The 18,179-nt window shown below is 33.9% G+C and overlaps 3 protein-coding genes across 8 annotated transcripts; 2 read left to right on the forward strand and 1 right to left on the reverse strand.

The window, feature by feature from the left end:
- Positions 1-492: 492 nt before the first annotated feature.
- Positions 493-8,817, reverse strand: LOC130801251 (bZIP transcription factor 16-like). Of its 4 annotated transcripts, none has more exons than XM_057665056.1 (13): positions 8,526-8,816; positions 8,334-8,434; positions 8,128-8,190; positions 7,664-7,738; positions 7,344-7,433; positions 7,196-7,255; positions 6,920-7,089; positions 6,366-6,420; positions 3,596-3,626; positions 3,232-3,506; positions 2,372-2,449; positions 2,144-2,269; positions 493-1,093 (listed from the first exon to the last, which is right to left on the reverse strand). In XM_057665056.1, exons 2-13 carry the CDS (start codon positions 8,397-8,399, stop codon positions 998-1,000), a joined length of 1,185 nt encoding a protein of 394 aa, XP_057521039.1. In that variant the 5' UTR covers positions 8,400-8,434; positions 8,526-8,816; the 3' UTR covers positions 493-997. The 4 variants fall into 4 exon arrangements, with proteins under 4 accessions (XP_057521039.1, XP_057521037.1, XP_057521038.1 ...); XM_057665054.1 differs by having other exon boundaries at positions 518-1,093; positions 6,366-6,429; XM_057665055.1 differs by having other exon boundaries at positions 540-1,093; positions 3,232-3,503; positions 6,366-6,429; positions 8,526-8,817.
- A 1,667-nt stretch (positions 8,818-10,484) lies between these two features.
- On the forward strand, positions 10,485-13,617 carry LOC130801675 (uncharacterized). The gene is made up of 4 exons (XM_057665557.1): positions 10,485-10,811; positions 10,903-10,998; positions 12,684-12,889; positions 13,232-13,617. Exons 1-4 carry the CDS (start codon positions 10,631-10,633, stop codon positions 13,280-13,282), a joined length of 534 nt encoding a protein of 177 aa, XP_057521540.1. The 5' UTR covers positions 10,485-10,630; the 3' UTR covers positions 13,283-13,617.
- Positions 13,618-14,199: 582 nt separating this feature from the next.
- Positions 14,200-18,109, forward strand: LOC130800908 (protein AE7-like). 3 transcript variants are annotated; one of them, XM_057664638.1, is made up of 6 exons: positions 14,200-14,412; positions 15,514-15,664; positions 16,455-16,560; positions 16,665-16,764; positions 17,514-17,559; positions 17,663-17,809. In XM_057664638.1, the coding sequence occupies exons 2-6, from the start codon at positions 15,541-15,543 to the stop codon at positions 17,719-17,721; spliced, it is 435 nt and encodes a 144-aa protein (XP_057520621.1). In that variant the 5' UTR covers positions 14,200-14,412; positions 15,514-15,540; the 3' UTR covers positions 17,722-17,809. The 3 variants fall into 3 exon arrangements, with proteins under 3 accessions (XP_057520621.1, XP_057520620.1, XP_057520619.1); XM_057664637.1 differs by lacking the exon at positions 17,663-17,809 and adding an exon at positions 17,973-18,109 and having other exon boundaries at positions 14,201-14,412; positions 15,519-15,664; XM_057664636.1 differs by lacking the exon at positions 17,663-17,809 and adding an exon at positions 17,973-18,109 and having other exon boundaries at positions 14,202-14,412.
- Positions 18,110-18,179: the final 70 nt, after the last annotated feature.

Raw genomic sequence — 18,179 nt, forward strand, 5'->3', positions numbered from 1 at the left:
TTACTATAATGAAGATTATTATTTGACCAAATCATAATTAATTTACTGTTATTATTATTATTCTTTTCTAATTAAGTAGTCCATTAATCTCAAAAAAAATATAAATAAAAATTAAGTAGTCCATTAATTGGTACTATTTGAATTTTTGTTGTCATCATCATACACAGTATATCCCGCCAATAGAAAATTATGAGTAGGGTCTGAGAAGAACTATTGAGAAGAAAAGAAATGCGGCAACTCATACCCATAGAAAAACTATTTGGATTTTTGTAATTGTAATAATTGTAATGGGATATCATCCTTTACTGATGAATACAACCAATTTCAAAACTTGGACTACCGGGCAAGGGCGAGAACATGTCAGGCAGGTGAGCTATCAGACGAAGCGCCATCGATAATCATGTTTTGCCACTGCAGGACAACGATGTCTATCGATCGTGACAATCTTATAGTAAATGAAGCAAAATAAAAGAAACTGAAAAATAAATTTTCAACCTCTTGAAAGAGAGAAATGCAAGTCTCAAAAGAAATTGTTAGAGATATCAAAATCTGTTCATATTCCCACAAATATGCCCAAAAAAGCAAAATCTATTTTACACTAGAGAATCAATCATGCCCTAGCAACAAATATGGACATGGCAATACATAAGTCTAAACATTTTGAAATCTTCCCTATACAACTACATTGATTCTACATTCACTTGTGTAAAAGCCGCATTTAGGGCGATAAACTCTTAAGACTATGAACCGCTACTACTATCTATTCCACAACATGTAAATGGAAACCTTGCGCATGCCGCAATCTCATCAAGTGCATGCCGATCCCAAAAGGATAAGATTTCACCAGAAAGATGTGTTATGAATGATATGTGACACTAGATCCTGAAACTAGAAAGTCAGAATTGAGAAATTTGGTTGTGTACTAATGATTTCATGTAACTAGGTTAGTTTATGCTCCTCAAAAACTGGCGGAAGCAAATGGGCAATGACTCAAATCTTAATTATCAGTTTTGCCGCTCTCCTGAGTTTCACCAGCCATGCTAAGTTCTGCTCGGCTGGATACTATGCCTTCAGGAATTTCACCGATTCTCTCCTGCAAAAGTGGAATGTATTTGATCAAAACTTCAAAGAAAAGAAAACTCCTAATAATCAAGCCATGAAAGGTAGAGACCAATGTTACTAAACTCGGTAATCCTATTCTATGTTACTTGGACTCAGAGACTGATGTTGGATACTGGTACGTGCAAGTGTCGAATACGTCTGAATATTCAATTTTACGTCTAAAATGAAGTGTCCAAGTGCCATACCAATATCCGAGCATCAAGGATCGGACACGGGTACGTGAAGCAAAATGAAGAATCCGAGTAACATAGATCCTATTGCGAATTGCAAATAAAAACAAGTGATTTTAGGTCATTGTGGAAATTGCAAATTCATACAATGAGTTAAGTAACAAATCACGGGAAACCTATAAAGTTGGTGATTATCTGAAACCTGAAAATTGAGATAGCGCAACTCAATAAGGATTCAGGGCAAATTAAAATTGCGCATAACCCTCAAATGAACCCAAAACCCAAAAAGATTTCTTCCAAGTTACTCAAAAGCCGACTAATAGTGATACAAAATAAAAATTCAAACCCATTAAAATAAATAGACCAAACCAACCCCAACCCTGTGACTTGTTTGACTTGTTAGCCTGCTGAAGCTAACACTGCAACACAAGTGGGCTATTGTTTCTACAGCTCATTGCTTTTTCTTCTGAAGATAAATTGAAGAGCTCGTCCCTGGTCACTAGACAAGCTGAGAGGAAAAGGTGAACTGAGAAGGAAGAAAGGGTTGAGGAGAAGAAAAAGGGAGGCGAACGAGAGAATGAATGTCAGGGGTAGGGTTCATCTTTATACTTTAAAAAGCTTGAAACTGGTAGACCTGGTCCATTTGAGTGTTTGACTAGCTGGCCCAGTTCTGGCCAATTTTGTGCACAATACTAAGTGGTGCATAATTTTAAATCCTAAATTTATTTTGCACTAAAATATATTTGAGGTTGCATCCAGCAGGTAACCAGATACCCATACAATACTTTCCAAAGAACATACAAACTACCCCACTAAGATGTACTGATATGAGACTGACGTTAACAAAGTACCTTAAGTGCAGTATTTTCCGCCATGAGCTGCTCATAATCACTTCTGATCCGATTAAGTTCTGATCTTAGATTGGAATTCTCTTCTTTCAAAGCTTCAGCACGCTGGGCCAACTCATCACATTCAGCCTGACAAATTTCAAAAAAAAGACAAAGGAGCGATGTTTGTAACCATTTAATCCATTACAAAAAAGGAGCATTTCAAAATATATTGATGAACAATGCCCTTGCCTGTTTACGCAGTCTGGATCTTCGAGCAGATTCCCTATTAGACTGTTTACGTCTCTGTCTCTTAAGTTCCCTTTCATCCTGTAAGCAAGATTTCTAAGTTAATGTACAAAACCAAGGGGTTGAACGTCCTAACAGAGTTAAGGTATGATTGAAACGTCTAACGGAACTAAATTGTTATCATGGCTTGAATCGCGCAAAAGAAAAAGTAGAAGTGGAGCAAACCGTAACTAGTACTTTACAGTCTATCCAATTCCTATATTTTTGGAAATTTATACTGCAAGCAAGCAAGCTCTTTGCTTTCAGATTGAACAGCAGAAAAGACTAAATGCAGAATTCCACAAATGAACTCGATAAAAGAAAGGATGTTTACCATTTGAAGCAGGAGAACCAAACACTATTAGAAAATCATTTGGGACATAGGGACATTACACGGACCCACAATTTACAAATCCATGCTTTCTTTAGCTGAAACATGTGCACTTTTTTAGTGCTAGTAAAAATGCCCTTACCGTTTCCACATGGTTAAATAATACAAAGCCAAGCCATACACAGAAACTAAGAAAAATCCTTATGGAATCCATGGGTAAGTCATAAAACACCTATTTCAATTGTTACTTGTTAGTTTCTGATATTAAAATTTAACTCCTGCATGATGCCAAAGTCCAGGAAACATACTGCCACATATATTCTAACTCTCTTACGTCTTGACTACACAACATCCAAATTCTCGAATGAATATGCCAAACTTTAACCCTTATAACATCAAATTCTTGCCTAACAATTAAAACAATAAAGCATTTGAAACGGTACTACAACAAATAAGTTATAAAATTGGTAGAAGAAAATACAAAAATCTAAACCTGCAACCAAAGAGGAGACTGATCCCGTGATCCAGTAGGAACAATGCCTGGAGCAGAAGGAGCCTTTCCTCGCATAGCCGGGATCGTTGACGAAGCAGGAGTACCCCAGTAGTCCATTCCAATATTTAAATTAGTGGCAGGTCCAGGAACAGCCGCTGGAGCACCAGGTGCTGTCATTGGCACCATAGCCATTGCATGATTCACCATTGAATGAGGCACATTTAATACGCCATTTTGAGTAACATGAGCCGGATTTCCACTCTGAGATCCATCTGCTGCAGTATTAGGAGAAAAATAGGACATCACTTTAGTAACAAATAGCTTGCCTCATCAAACTAGAGAATTATAATTTTCCAACAGAAACCTTCATGCGCTTCTTGTTTTCCTCCAGAGTCCTAAAAATGTAAGCAAACGCGTAATGAGAAAACGATGGAAAGAAGTTGATGAAAAAAGCACAAACTCAATAGAAAATATGAACTTAAAGAGGGATATATGAAGCAAAACATAGTTTTTAAAAGTTCTAAATATTAAGATCCACAAGTCATCACACATAAATTTTTTATATGTTTTTCAATCTTAAGCCACAACAACAACAACAACAACAACAACAACAACAATAATAATAATAATAATAATAATAATAATAATAATAATAATAATAATAATAATAATAATAATAATAATAAATTACAACAAAAAGATAACACAATGGCTTAATATTCCATTGAAAACCAACTCAATTTATAACATTTCCTATGACTCTCATTTCCTCTCTGCATTCTGCAATAAGCTGGTCTGCCACCTGGTAATAATGGTATTAGATTGCTGTTGCACGCAGAAACTTGTTGTCCAGAAGTATGAAATAAGGAACGAAAAAAATTAAGATATGAAGAGAAGACAAAAGACCAAGGCATAGAAGGGTAGACTTGACTATCGACAAAATTTAAAGATTGCAATAACACGGTAATGGAACAAGAACGTAGGAAAAGAAGGATAACAAATAGAGGATAGGCTGCTTTCAAGTAGTAGCAGACTTCCAAATGATCACAATATTTCTCAATGTCTTCCATTAGCTTCCATGTAGTTAGGGGCTACATTTAAGTCCATGATGGTAAGTCGACAGAAAAAATAGTTTGACTTAAAAAAGTTTAAAAGCTCAAGTGGAAATGAGCAACTGGAGTATTTTGTGATAATAGCACACCTTTATAGCTTAAGGGAAAAATCTGTATAACCACTACAACAATATCAAAGTCTTAATCCCAATATATGCGATCAGCTACAGCCTACATACAAGAGATGCGCCAACAAAAATCATACTTTATTTGACCTTATCCAATACCATTCTACAACCAAGAAAATCAATTCCAATATCCTCCTCCATTAATCCATATATGTTATCATATGCCCCTGCCTCTTGCAATCCAAATTCTCATGTCATTCTTCACTCCAGTTATTCTTCTTTCTAGATTTTACTTTTCTAAACTCATTAAAGTTTCAACTTTTCTAATTGTTTCTAGTCTTCTTTTCAAATGGCCAAACCAACATAAAAGCTTTTCTCTCATTTTCCTTCAAAATTTGTGATTTCAACACCCTGTCTTATATCATTTCAAATTTTATTCTTTAAGGTACGTCCACTCAACTATCTTAACATATACATCTCAGCTACCTCATTTTCCTACAATATACTCCTCTTAAAGCTCGGTATTCTATTTCATAAAGTAGAGCTAATGTAATGGCACCCTATGTCCGTAGAATTTACCCTTTCAATTAGTGGCCCACCTTGGTGACATAATACTTCAACTACAACTCTCCATTTGAGTCACCACACACAATCCCATACTTTACATATTAATCGATGCTTCCGTTTTTGTGAAAATTTGAGTAAGGGTACTCAAAACACTCACTTGAAAAATGATCCTTTGTATCTAACTTTACATACCTCTGTTGTGATCCTTCCTGCCATATGACATTTTTATACTCGGGTCTTACATTGAGTTAGTTTAAATTATTTGGATTTTGATGCCTAACTTCACATATTTAACTTAGCATTGACCTTGATTCTAGTTTCGTCTGCTAACACGATGTCATCAGCAAACAACTTGTTGCATGAAACTTAATCTTGGAATGGTCATAGGGCTTATTAACTCATTTTAGACCGTAATAAGCAGAAAAGACTAAAAAAAAAAAACTTTAATGTAGTACACTAACCACAAGATCATCAACTTTACATTGGTTACAAACTTACAATGTTAGACCTTTAGGAAAACATAGCAAAACGATAAGTACTTATGCACTCAGGTGTGAAATAATTTAAAGGATATTCATTGAGGGCCATTATTCAAAATGAATACATATGATAAAAGAAAATGTAAAGATTGTGAGGACAATAAAGATAAATAAACTCATGGTTGATACTTCATATTTCATACACTAATACTCATAATTTGAGAATAACTATTAGGCTCTAGCATTATTGTAGTAATTGTGAAGGATTGGAACTCAATAATAAATAGGACAAGCAGAAAAAATTTATAAGTACAAATGAAATGAAGGCGATTCTAGATTCCAGTAAAACCTACCCCTTATTCAAAAAGAAAATATTAGTAGACCAGAATCAAAAGAAAGCATGGAGATAAATTTTGCAGAGTACTTTGATATTCAGTTGCAATAGTTACAAGTATCAGAACACTATTCTGGATTAGGCAGTAAAATGTCATGACAAATAAGAGGTAAATAATCATTGTAGATATGCTGCCACGTTGAAGTTTTCAATATAGTATATGAATTATTGATCAAGTAAAGGATGTCCAATTTTTATCATCTTTAGAAAAAACTGCAGCTGCAAGGAAATTGTCACTTCGATTTACATGCCATAATGTTTTCCATAACTGATGTGCCTTGTAGCTAAGGTATTATGATTTTAAAAGAGCATTCATACAACAATATTGCCAAATTTTTATAAATCAGGTAACAGCACACTCAACAAGTCTCCTAAAATCTAGTATGATACTAGTTTTCTAGTATCTCTGAGTAAATCAAATACACTCCAGACAATACCAATATATATTCCCATTGTTAGAAAGGGGCCGTTGAAATCCACATTTTGGGCAGTTGGAAGAAAAAAGAACACTTACATTCTGAGAACTTGCATCACTTCCTTCACTTGAACCATTACTAGCACTCTCTGCACTGCAATCTCTATACACATATAGTTAGCCATTCACTGGTTGTAAATTATAGACACTATTATTATGTATTTATGATATACAATAATTTCAACTTTCAAATGCAAGACAAATGCCATAACAATGACACAAAAAGGGGTTCGCTAAAAATCATGGATTTTTTTAGTTCTTAACAATTATAAAAAGCAAGAAAAGTGTATTCTTTCAAAAAAATGGTAGGAAGGAACGAATTTCTCTGATAATACCCAAAAACGATTACGCATAGCTGAGCAAACTAGAGATGTCTTCTGGGTGTAGCCTATTATCTTTTGAGTTATGAGAAATAAAATTAAATGTTTAAGAGCAAGGTTATATTTACATATACTAGCAAAAAACATAGAATAGAAGAAACTAGGAGCCTGGGGCTGGGAGCGAGATCACAGCAAAGCCGGGGGAGATGAAACCATTATTTTTGTCAAAATTCCATAAATGAGTGAAAGTGGCAAAGTAGCAAAGCTCAATACCTTTTAGAACAGATGCCATTAGCAACAGCTCCTGTTGCTTTACCTTCTTCATTGGTTTTTCCAGTAATCATATTCAAACTGCCCAGGCTACCTTTTGACCTTTTTATAGGCAATTTCTCTTTCCCCTCAGGGTGCTTACCATCCCCATCAGCATTCACGTGAGTAGTTCCCTAGAAGGAAAAAAAACACACTGTTAATTCCTATCCAGTCAAATTTGGCCTACAACTTGGAACATACTTTTAGCAACAAATGAGCCAAGTAATGCTAATAACTTACAGAAGCCTCAGCCATTCCGTTTGCAGGAGGCATCGGATATGGACTAAAGGGATATGAACCCTGATATGCAGAATTGAGTTACATCCAGATACAAATAGTCAAAGCCACAATATGTAAATGGAGAAAGAGTAAGATAAACCATCAATACCGGATGGATAGATGGGTGAGCATATATTCCACCATGAGGATACATGGCCACGTATGGATGAGGTGGAGTACCATATGGAGGCATTATGGGCTGTGGAAAAGAGTAGACACAATATGAGAGTTTCAACTATAGTACCATTAAGAAGAGAAATATAATAAGTGGGTTCAATGCAAATAACTAAGAAATCTTCTTCATCAAAGTACACATCCAACAAACAATGATATAACAACATGCTCGAGCCCATTGGCAATTGCAAAAGCAGAGACAAACAGGTGTATACAGAATAAGAACACATCAACTAGATTTGTTAATTAGAATACCTGAACACCCCACATGTAGGGGTGAGCTTGGGGGCTAGAAGCCATGAAGCCAGGAGGTGGAATAGGTGAATATGCCTGTTTAACAAGAAAAATCACCACTTTTTACGAGCATGATCAAACAAAAAACTAATGTCTTCAAACTCAGCCACCAATGTCGGGAGTTAGAACACGAGAACAAGTTCAGGTGACAGATTCAACTATTTCAGAAACATCTTGCTCGTTTTATTTAATATAAATGAAGTAATGAACTATATAAGTTCCCATAAAACCATACACACATTCAAGTGTATCAACAAATACCAATTTGCACAATTGACCCACAAAAAAATCCAAAATCTCCAAAAATAGCAAAACACAAGTTCTAACAACACGGTATTACTGTTAACTGACACAATCCAACTCAAGTCCCAATTGACACAAAATGTAAAGACATCAACAGAAGAGATGCACATTCTACAACAAACCTGAAATCCTCCCCAATCAGCATTCACGGTTGCAGTTGCAGTGCTTGTATCCGAAGATTGCTCCTAGAACAAAAATGGAAGAACCAATTGGAAAATTAAGTAAGCTTCCAAACACTGTAAGTTTCAAAACAATATCCCAATTTTTAAATTACATATAGAGGGCAAAAAACAGCAACAAGATCTAAAATTTAATAGGAAAATCATACATGTGATGCAATTTCCACTGGCGTTTTCTGGTCTTTAGCTGGTTTATCCGTTTTACTACTACCCATGATTCAAATTTTCATTACCAAAACCAGAACTTATCCTACAAATGCACAATTGAGAAAATTCACAACAAATTAACAAACTTCATTAAATTCCAGGTAATTCAACGACAAAAGAAGTTAAAAATTTACCCGGAAAAACCTCTGCAAGAAGAATCAATCAACCGAAATAGGCAGAAAAAAGCAAGAGCTACACGAAACACTCTGGAGATAAGATATAAGAAAATTCAATACGAAATTGATTAAAAAAGAAATTAATTGAGAGTTGAGCAATAATTCGAATATAATGTTGCGAAAAGAAGGAGAATTGAGGGATTGAAAAAGATGAAGTCAAAAGGGGGGAAATTGATTGAACAGGATGAAATTAGGGTTCATCAAACGAAAGTCAATCAAAGTAATTGTCGCCGTGGCGTGAATGGTAAAGAGATAGAAAGAGAAATGTCCATGTGGATCCCCTCGTCACCCAACCTTTTTGTCGAGTGGGCCGGGTTTGGGTTTTTGTGGGTGTAAGTACACACACAACAGCATTATGATTTCATGATGGATCATAAAGTTAAATCAAATTAATTTGATTTAAATGTTTTGAAAATAATTATTCGGAATAATTTAATTTTTTACTGATTTTTTATTAATAATTTTAATTTTTGATTTAATATTAATAATCTCAATTATATGGGATTTTTGCTAAGAATGTACTAAGGTAATCTTTCATGTCGTTTTGCATAAATAAATAAAAAAAGTAAACACAAAATTAAATTATAAAAAATTAAGAAAATTAAAAAATAAAATTGAGTAAGATTATTTTTTAATTTTAACTTTTAATTTTTAATATTTTTTATTTTTTATTTTAATTTTCTTTTTAGCAATTAACTTGTAAAAAATGGTTACCATTTGGGCAACAATGTCCTTGGTAAGTGACCCTTAAATTGAATTATTTATGATTTATCAAAAAGTTAAGATTATTATAGGAAAATCAATAAAAATTTAAATTATTCTAGATAATTTTTTCAGTCAAATCCAAACCAAAACTTTAACTATAAAACATATCTAAATTGCAAATCAAAACAAAATGTTTTTGAAAATCTTAATAGCGAACTTTCATAAAACGCTAGGGGTATTACTTTTGTAAGCTTTTTTCACATGATAGCATCTAATTTATGTCTTATTTAACTGTTGTACCATTTTCTGTTAAATTCTTGTCAATTTTCGTTTAATTTACCATTTTGCCGTTTCTACCCTTATTAAGTGTTAGTTCTTGTCGTTATAATTTGCCTAAACTAAACGATGAATTAAACGTCAAAATGGTGAATTAAACATTTGAGAGCATAAAAATGGTTTAGAGCAGATTATAAAGACAAAAAAAATACTTAATAAAGGTAGAAACGTCAAAATGGTAAATTAAACGGAAATTGACAAGAATTTAACAAAAAATATTACGGTAGTTTGATAAAACATAAACTGGATGCTACCATGAGGAAAAATCTTACAAAAATATTACCACTGATGTTTAATAAAAGTTCAATGCTACCATGTAGAATTTCATTTTTTTTAATTACATTCGAGGTTGGGAAAGGGGAGGGATACGAGACAATTATCTCGGAACCTTGGAATGCATTGGATTTAGACAATTAGTAGTACAGCTCCATTTAGAAAGAGAGCTTCATATTTTATTTGGTTCGAAAACTTAGTAGTAGTTATTTTTAGTTGGCTCAAATCTAATGCAAATTAATATATTTCGAATTTTTAATTTTTAATTTGAATTAAAACCAAATCATTGAAAGTCCAAGCCATATTTCATGTTCAATTTGAATTATTTTGGTTTATAATTTTCATATGAATAAATTTCCCCATACGCTAAATCCAACTAAGACATTTTATGAATGATTCAGGTCTAAATTTAATATTTTTTATAATCTAATCATATACGCACAATTTATTGTAATTTGTTAGAGACGGGAGTATAAATCAAGAAACTTTACTCTCAATAATGTTAAATTGTTAATTGTGAACTTATTTCCTATTCTATGTCAATAGATAAGATTCAGATCTTCGAATCTATTTTGTAAACCTCTTGTCATATATAGACACGTAGTGGGAACCAAAGTACCCAAATTGCAATATTGAGGGCATTGGCTAATAATCAAACGCCCAAACATTGAAATCCCGACTTCCCTCTCTTCTCAACACTCCTACAGCTGTACACCATTCTTCATTTGCCGAGTAGTATCAAACAAAAAATGGAGAACAATGGCGGAGGAAGAGGTGTAATTATGGGGAGCATGGGAACTATCAATTTCTCTCCTCCTTCAGTCCAAGAAGAAACAATGGATCTCACGGGCCGTGTGCATCACCTCCCTTGTTGCGTCAAATTCAATGGACCCTCTGACATTTCTCACTATTTCAAGCCCAAATCTTCTGGTAATTTTGTGTCCAATTCTTCTTTTTTTTTTTTCATATGGGATTTTCACTAACGTTATTTATGTCAATGGGTTTTTGCTAAATTTTGTAGGGGTTGAGATTGACGGTGGTTTACAAGTAGAAGAAGCCTTCTTCAGGGGCAGAAATTTGCAGGGAGTTACTGTTCCTCTTCCTGATGGATATTCTGGTCTTCATCTATCTGAATCTTTTGTTTAATTATTCATGTTATGTCACCAAAATTCATTGCATATATGATATTTTCCAAGTTTAGATTGAAGTAAGAAATAATATGCTTATTGAACTCCTTGCTAGTTGCGAAATTTGAGTTGAAGAATACAACAAGAACAACAACAATGCTAGAGCCTAGAACCTTACCCTTGTCAATGATAAAACTAGCAAAAAAAAGTTGTTTCCGATTACTCTTGGTAGCAAACGTCATGTGCAATTTCATATAAATAAGAAGTTTACTTGATTAATTAGTCATTTTACTTTAGTCCATTATAGTTCGAAACCAAATTGACCATTTTTTGTGACAATAATCTCTTATGTCAAATTGAGTCATTATATTAGATTTGTCTTCTAAAATATAAATTAAACTAATTTGGGAAATTCCTTGAATTGTCTCTTGACTATTTTTGGTGACATTCCTTGGTGTTTTTTATGTAAAGTGGGGATGCTAGTGTTCTTTATAGGTGAATGAATGCCTTTTCTTTGAAGTATTTCTTTCGACTAGTATTTACGGCCCGTTTGGTTAGTGGTACTAAATGGTGGTAATGGGAATGATTTATTGTGTAAAGTTTCATTAAAAGTTCTATATCATTCCCATGGTAATGAAACTTTGATCACAAAAAAGGTTTTTTATGTACAAATTTTCATTACTACCTGATACTACCTCTCCCAATGGTAATGCCTTGGAATGAATTTTATGAAGAAAATGAGATAATTGAAGTTGGACAAGCATGACCATCAAGGTAGCCAAGAGAATTTTCAACCAAAATTACACTAGTTTTTCATTCCCATTACCGTCGTTTATTACCACCTACCAAACGGGCTGTTAGTCCCATATTGTTGGATTTAATGCTTTGGCATCGTTGTATCTATGAAATTACAAACTTTTGTGGCTGTTGATAGTCAAGTGCATAGCTTGAAGTTTTGAGTTTATTTAAGATTTTAAAAACGAAATATGTCCTGAAAGACGGAATCTTGAGTAAGTTTTCATGGCATAACATCCAACTAATAGATTTTCTAGTATACTTCTATGACTTGTGTTATGACTGCGTACTAAGAATAAGAATACTCCAGCCCTGTTAACCTAAGGGCTCAGATACAAAATATAGTGAAATAAGAGTTATGTTAGCAGTTGAAATGTGATTTGGGAGCTTATACTGAATCAGTCTTCTCTTAGCTTTATAACACAAAGCCATTGTAGTCCTAAAGATGTATTCTCATCGGCCTATTATGCATGAATTAACGAAAATATTTTTTGTTTGAAGATCTGATATTGAAAGGGTTGATTTAAAGGCGCCTTATTCTTGATAATATACTGTATTGATCTCATGACAATGACAGAGCCAACATTGACAAATTCTTTGAAGGCCCTCTGCAATTTCAGAAATTATGATATTATTCTAACTTTGTATCTTTATACACTTATGTATACTACATAATTAAATATTGAGGTCCCTAATTTGTTGGGGTCTAGTGCGGTCAAACATGTTGAACATGCTCAAAACCTCCCATGTCTCATGACTCTATAATGATACACTTTTACAGGCCTTCTAGGTGTCTTTATTAGCATAAGAGTTGATATTGGAAGGCTTTGTTTAGAGGTTCCCTTTTCCTGATGGTAGCTGTTCTATGATTGTTCTGCAGGATATATAATAGGAAAGAAGGATCCCGGTAAAGGTAAGACTAAGAAAACAGCTGGAAGCGGTAAAGCTCCCGATTCCAGTAGCATTGAAAATAACTGGGAGATGCTAGCTAAATGTGGAAATATGACATTTTGGAACCATGACCGTTTTCCTTCACAAGATGACGCCTCTCTACGTTTGTTTCATTGTTTTGCTGTCGCCAAGGCGGTAAGTTTGTCATTTGGGAACTGTTTCCTTGGATAAAGCTCCTGTATTTTAGATGCTTGTATTTGTTGTTTTCCCATCTTCATACTTGATCGCTGAACTCCTACGAATCATGACATTAGACGAAAATGCTAAGACCAGATATGATATACTGTTCTACACCTTTTGACTGTCTGATGTTTTTGGTGAAATTCATATGCAATCAAGCTAGTGAAACATTTAGACAATTCTTTTGTCAAAAATTAATATTTATTGTCTGAGAATTCTAAATTAGCACATAGTTGTTCAAAGAGTTGCTTGATCTTCATATAAGTTTCCCAAATTAATTCCTTAATGTACTTGTAGTTGCATGAACCAGTGAACCCAGAAGATTTGACTGAAGATCGGAAGTCATGACAGAGATGAGAAGAGCTGTAGTCTGCAATGCACTCTAACTTTTACGCGAAGATAATGAAGATCTAATTGTATTTCTGATTCATAGAATTCATATGATATTTTGTCAATCTTGTACGGTTTGCAATTCAACATTGTATGCAATCTAAGCTCTTGTTTTATCCTCCATTAGGCGGATGTGTTTTTGTAATCTTTTTCGATGTACGTAGGTAGAAAATCTTCTTTAATTGGTTATCAAGTCGTTTACAGGATACGTCCTGATGGTGCTTGATATCGATTCTGTACGATCGGGAGTTTTGTATTTGAGCACAGTTTTTTCTCCATTGTTTTCAGTTCAAGTGTTGGTTTGTTTTAGTATATGTAGCCGACTCTGTTTAGAATTGAAGGAAAAGCAACCGTCTTCATGTAATTCTATATGATATGATTACAATAACGTCATAGTCTTAATTGCAGGTAACATACTATTTATAACATTTCCATTGTTTAATTTAAAGTTTAGACTATGTTTATAAGTCTAATATGGACTTGGGTCATATAATATTTTTATTATGTACTATTCGCTACCCTTTCATTCACAAGCTTGTCTTTTTCATATTTTTATTTTATTTAGGCATGCTTACAACTCTTAAATTAATTTAAGCAAAACTATTCAGAATAATTTAATTTTTAGTCGATTTTTCTATATTAATTTCAATTATGAAATAACCATAAATAATTCAAATTTTAAGGGTTATTTGCCAAGAGTATATTATGATGACCGGTAATTTTTCCTTTTTTAATTATAATTAGATTGAAATTGTTAAAATAAAAAAAAAACTTAGATTGAAAAGGCAAAAACAAAATCTTAATTAAATTTATTTCAATTAAATTTTAAATACCAAAGTGAACTTTAACCCTAATCGCCATAGCCAAGTCTCAAAAAAAAAAAAAAAAAAAAAAAAAAAAAAGCTCATGTGAATACATGGTCCTTAATCTCATTCCCTCTCCAAAACCAAAATTCAACATTTATTTCTGAATTCTGACTATATTCATATTGGCTGGAATTTTCGTTATCTACCGACTGCCGTCTGCCGTAATTAGCCGCTTATTCTGTTAAAGTTTGGAGCGTTGTCCCTTCTTGCTTCATCAATTTTGTAAGCTTTACTAATCTTATACTCTCTTAATTTATCGAATTTTGAATCTTTTTGTTAAGTGTAGATACTTTCCGATATACCTTTGCTTTTTTCTAGATGGGTTTTATTAACTGAATTTTGATATAGGTTTTCAGCTAATATACTAATTACTAACTTATTGAAATAGAGTAAATTTTATTAGGTTATAATTAGATTTGGTTAGTTTAAGCTGATTTTAATTATAGTATTAGTTCGTTTTTGACATAAATTTATTGGTTGAGCTCTATGATGATTCTCAAAACTATTTAATTATTCAAAAGAATAACAATTACGCCTAAAAAAGCTGGGTTTTTGAATTGTTAGTGAAAAGTTTTTGTCTTTGATTTATTAGCCTTCTGGGCACGTTCAGAAGAGAAAACGTTAGTGATCAATAGGGTGTGAAAGTTTTTAATTAACAGTACTTCCTGTGCTATTCTGCCAATCAATTTGTTGAATTTGATTATAACACCTAGTAGTTATACTAAAATTGGTATGAATTTCTAAAAATTTGCAACTTGGCCTTCAAAATAAGGTAGATTGTTAGGTTTTTTTTTTTTTATTTCCCGATATAGAACCTATTGTTCGTTCGTGCATAGTAAGTCCTTGTTTTGGTTGATGAATTGGCTTGATTTGTTTGCTATAAACAAGAATATGAGCAGTTTATCGGTGTCTTATTTTGGATAGAAAATGTGAAAAAGTGATTGTTCTATGGTGGGGTTTATGGAGTGTTCAAATGTAGAAGTTAAAAAATAATATGAGGCTAAAGATTTTTTTGGTTGATTACAAATATATTATTTGTCCATATTGAGAGAACCTCGAATTCATCTATGATTTGTGATTTGTGATTTCTAGTGTGAGTCTGTTTCTGTAGCATAGTATCAAGTAAAATTGGCTATAGTGGTCGTAACTTAGAAATTGCTTCAGCGGTAGCAAGATGACCCAAGATCTGTGACGACTTCCCCTGAATGTTTATTTTCTTTGTGTTTGTCGTCTTTCTACCTTTCAATCTGTTGATGTAAGAACACATACCAATATTCTAAGCTGCAGATATTCTTCTTCATAATTCAATCTGATTTCCGACAGGTTAGATTTGCAGCAAATTAAGCAAATATGGTAATTGGTTTAAATGCAAATCCAATTGTCTATGAAAAGAAAGAACGTCAAAGCCGCCAGCCATCATCCTCTGTTGGTGACGAGTATGCTGTCGATCAAATTGACGAGCTTGAGATTTTTGATATCCTTTTTACCTGCTTCTCTTTATTTGATCAATGATTCTTTTGAGCTTGGAATCAAATGCTTGTTACGCCTATTGGTTTCATCACTATGCATTTAGTTGCTTTAATGGTACTAGGTTAATGAATAGTGACTTATTCGAGGTGGGCTTTTCCAATTTGAGTTTTCTAACCGTCATAGATTTAAAACATGATCTTTTGCCCTTGAGATTGTGAGCTATTTGTTTTCACATGACTATAACAAGTTTGCCTTTTCCTTCAACCAATTGGCCATTATGCTAGAGTGGTGTCGAAATCATGGGGTTATTGTTTTGTGTAAAAATTTGGAAAGTGATGTACTTTGAGGTTTACAATGTCGGTCTTGTCCCTTTGATGACTATAAAACTATGTTTGGATAACAACTTTGAAGAGAAAAGAAAAGGAGGGGAGGGAAAGGAAGGGAGATGAGAGTTTTCCCTTCAAATCTTTCCAGCTTCGGAAAGATCAATACCTTAACAAAAAGCATCGATCCAATCCTTGTAAATCCCTCCCCTCCAAATCCCTTTCCTCCCATTTTATTATCCAAACAAGGGATCCCTTAGCCCTCCAAATCATTCCCCTTCATTTCCCTCCATTTCCTTCCATCCAAACATAGTGTAAACAATTCGAGTTTTGTATGACGCTGGTAGTTATATTTGAATTCGATTTGGTCAAGGTGCTGGACAATGTGAGTCTTTAATCAAATATTCTGATATAGAATCAACGTGGTGGTCATGGGTATGGATACTGTAAGCATTCCTTAACTTTGTTCACATTATATTAGAGACATAAAAGATCCAGAGCATCCTTATTCTCTAGAAGAGCTGAAAGTGGTTACAGAAGAATCTATTGAAGTAGATGCTAAACGTAGTTATGTTAGGTAATGATGATCATGATATGTATCATTATTCATGTCTTTATTTAAGCTGTCTGATGATTTTTCTAAGTAAATGATTTCTTCCGATATTTGCCGTCTTGATGCAGAGTATCATTTACACCAACAGTTGAACATTGTAGTATGGCAACATTGATTGGTCTCTGCTTGAGGGTGAAGCTTATTCGCAGTCTGCCTTCATGTTATAAGGTCTGGAAATTTATGTGTTAGTCGTCTTTTTTCCGAACAGCCTTAACATGCCTACATGAGTGCCTTAGTTTAAAAATTATAGTTATGAACTAACAATTTGATTAGATCATGATTATGTTCATCTATAACAAGCACGTGCTTGAGAGTTCACTTGAGCATTTTTCTGTAATGTTCTCTTGTTTGTCTTGTAATGAATAGCTTGTCTGTATGAGACCGTCTCACCATGAGACGGGCTTGTATAATTAGTCATTTCTCGAATTGACTTCAAAATTTTGTGTGATCACTTTAATAGAGACTAAATGTACATGGGCCAGTTTAATAGAGATAGTCTTACCATGAAACTATCTTATTTAAGACTTTGTGAAATCTTAATGATATCAAAGTTTATGTGTGCAATATGGGAGAGAAGAGTTGTCATTAAGTTTTGATTACAAGTTGTTCCGGTGTCATGAAGAAATTGAAGTTCCGATGGGATTAAAGGATGGTTGGGGGGGGGGGGGGGGGGGGGGGGGGGGAGGGATCTTAGTTTCTGTTATTAATAGAATATGTTTTCCAACTAAGTGATGATGCTTTCTAAGGTGCTTCTTTGTCTATACTCTAGCATATCCCTAGGGTAAAAATCTTGTATGCCCATGTGTACTTGTGACTTTGCATACTCATTGGACGGATATATAACCGATATGTGTGCGTTTAGTGAATTGGCATCTTCTGCTTAAATTTTTTTTTTTTTTCAATTTTATAATCGCCAGGTGGACATTAGAATTGCTCCGGGAACTCATGCCACCGAAGCTGCAGGTAAAAACAACTCGTTTTTTTCTCTTTTCTTTTGTAGGGGAGAAGGTGCATGTATTCATTCTGTTTTCTTTTACCTTCATGTTTATGGCTTGAACGAGGGAAGATTGGGATTTCCTCCTCAAAAAAAGATGGACGGGAGAAGAAGAGTTTGGAAAGAATTGAATGAAAACCTGCTGACTTATACAATTAATCTTGATGTCGGACTGTTGGAAGCATCTGATTACAGAAATTCCGACTATGGACGAGTTCCCCCCCCCCCCCCCCCCTCTCTCTAGATTTCAGTTTAACTAAAACTTCTGTTAGTTTTTTTTGGTGTTGCCGTGGTGGCAGAAGAGAGACCTATACTGCTACTCGCATAATGTTTTTCTGTCCCATTACTTACCTAATCTGAACACTATCGCCTTTTTTGGCAGTTAATAAGCAGTTGAATGACAAGGAGCGTGTTGCAGCTGCTTTAGAAAATCCAAACCTTGTGGATATGGTGGACGAGTGTCTGGCTCCGTCGTATGCTTAAAAGCTGATACCTTTTGTTTGGTTAAATTTCTTGCAATCTTAGACTACCTTGTTGCCAAATGTTTGCATTTTGTGAGAACAATTAGTTGCTGTAAATGTCAAAATTT

Source organism: Amaranthus tricolor, chromosome 15, assembly GCF_026212465.1.
Source record: "Amaranthus tricolor cultivar Red isolate AtriRed21 chromosome 15, ASM2621246v1, whole genome shotgun sequence".
In the NCBI taxonomy this organism is placed as follows: domain Eukaryota; kingdom Viridiplantae; phylum Streptophyta; class Magnoliopsida; order Caryophyllales; family Amaranthaceae; genus Amaranthus; species Amaranthus tricolor.

Coding starts and splice junctions, on each gene's coding strand:
- LOC130801251 (XM_057665054.1), bottom strand. CDS start 8,399: ATGGGTAGTAGTAAAACGGATAAACCAGCTAAAGACCAGAAAACGCCA. Junction 2,450..3,231: donor AGTCTCCTCTTTGGTTGCAG/GTTTAGATTTTT, acceptor TCTTGCTTACAG/GATGAAAGGGAACTTAAGAG. Junction 2,270..2,371: donor GATCCAGACTGCGTAAACAG/GCAAGGGCATTG, acceptor GAAATTTGTCAG/GCTGAATGTGATGAGTTGGC.
- LOC130801675 (XM_057665557.1), top strand. CDS start 10,631: ATGGAGAACAATGGCGGAGGAAGAGGTGTAATTATGGGGAGCATGGGA. Junction 10,812..10,902: donor TTTCAAGCCCAAATCTTCTG/GTAATTTTGTGT, acceptor TAAATTTTGTAG/GGGTTGAGATTGACGGTGGT. Junction 12,890..13,231: donor GTTTTGCTGTCGCCAAGGCG/GTAAGTTTGTCA, acceptor ATGTACTTGTAG/TTGCATGAACCAGTGAACCC.
- LOC130800908 (XM_057664637.1), top strand. CDS start 15,541: ATGGTAATTGGTTTAAATGCAAATCCAATTGTCTATGAAAAGAAAGAA. Junction 16,765..17,513: donor GTCTGCCTTCATGTTATAAG/GTCTGGAAATTT, acceptor TATAATCGCCAG/GTGGACATTAGAATTGCTCC. Junction 17,560..17,972: donor TCATGCCACCGAAGCTGCAG/GTAAAAACAACT, acceptor CTTTTTTGGCAG/TTAATAAGCAGTTGAATGAC.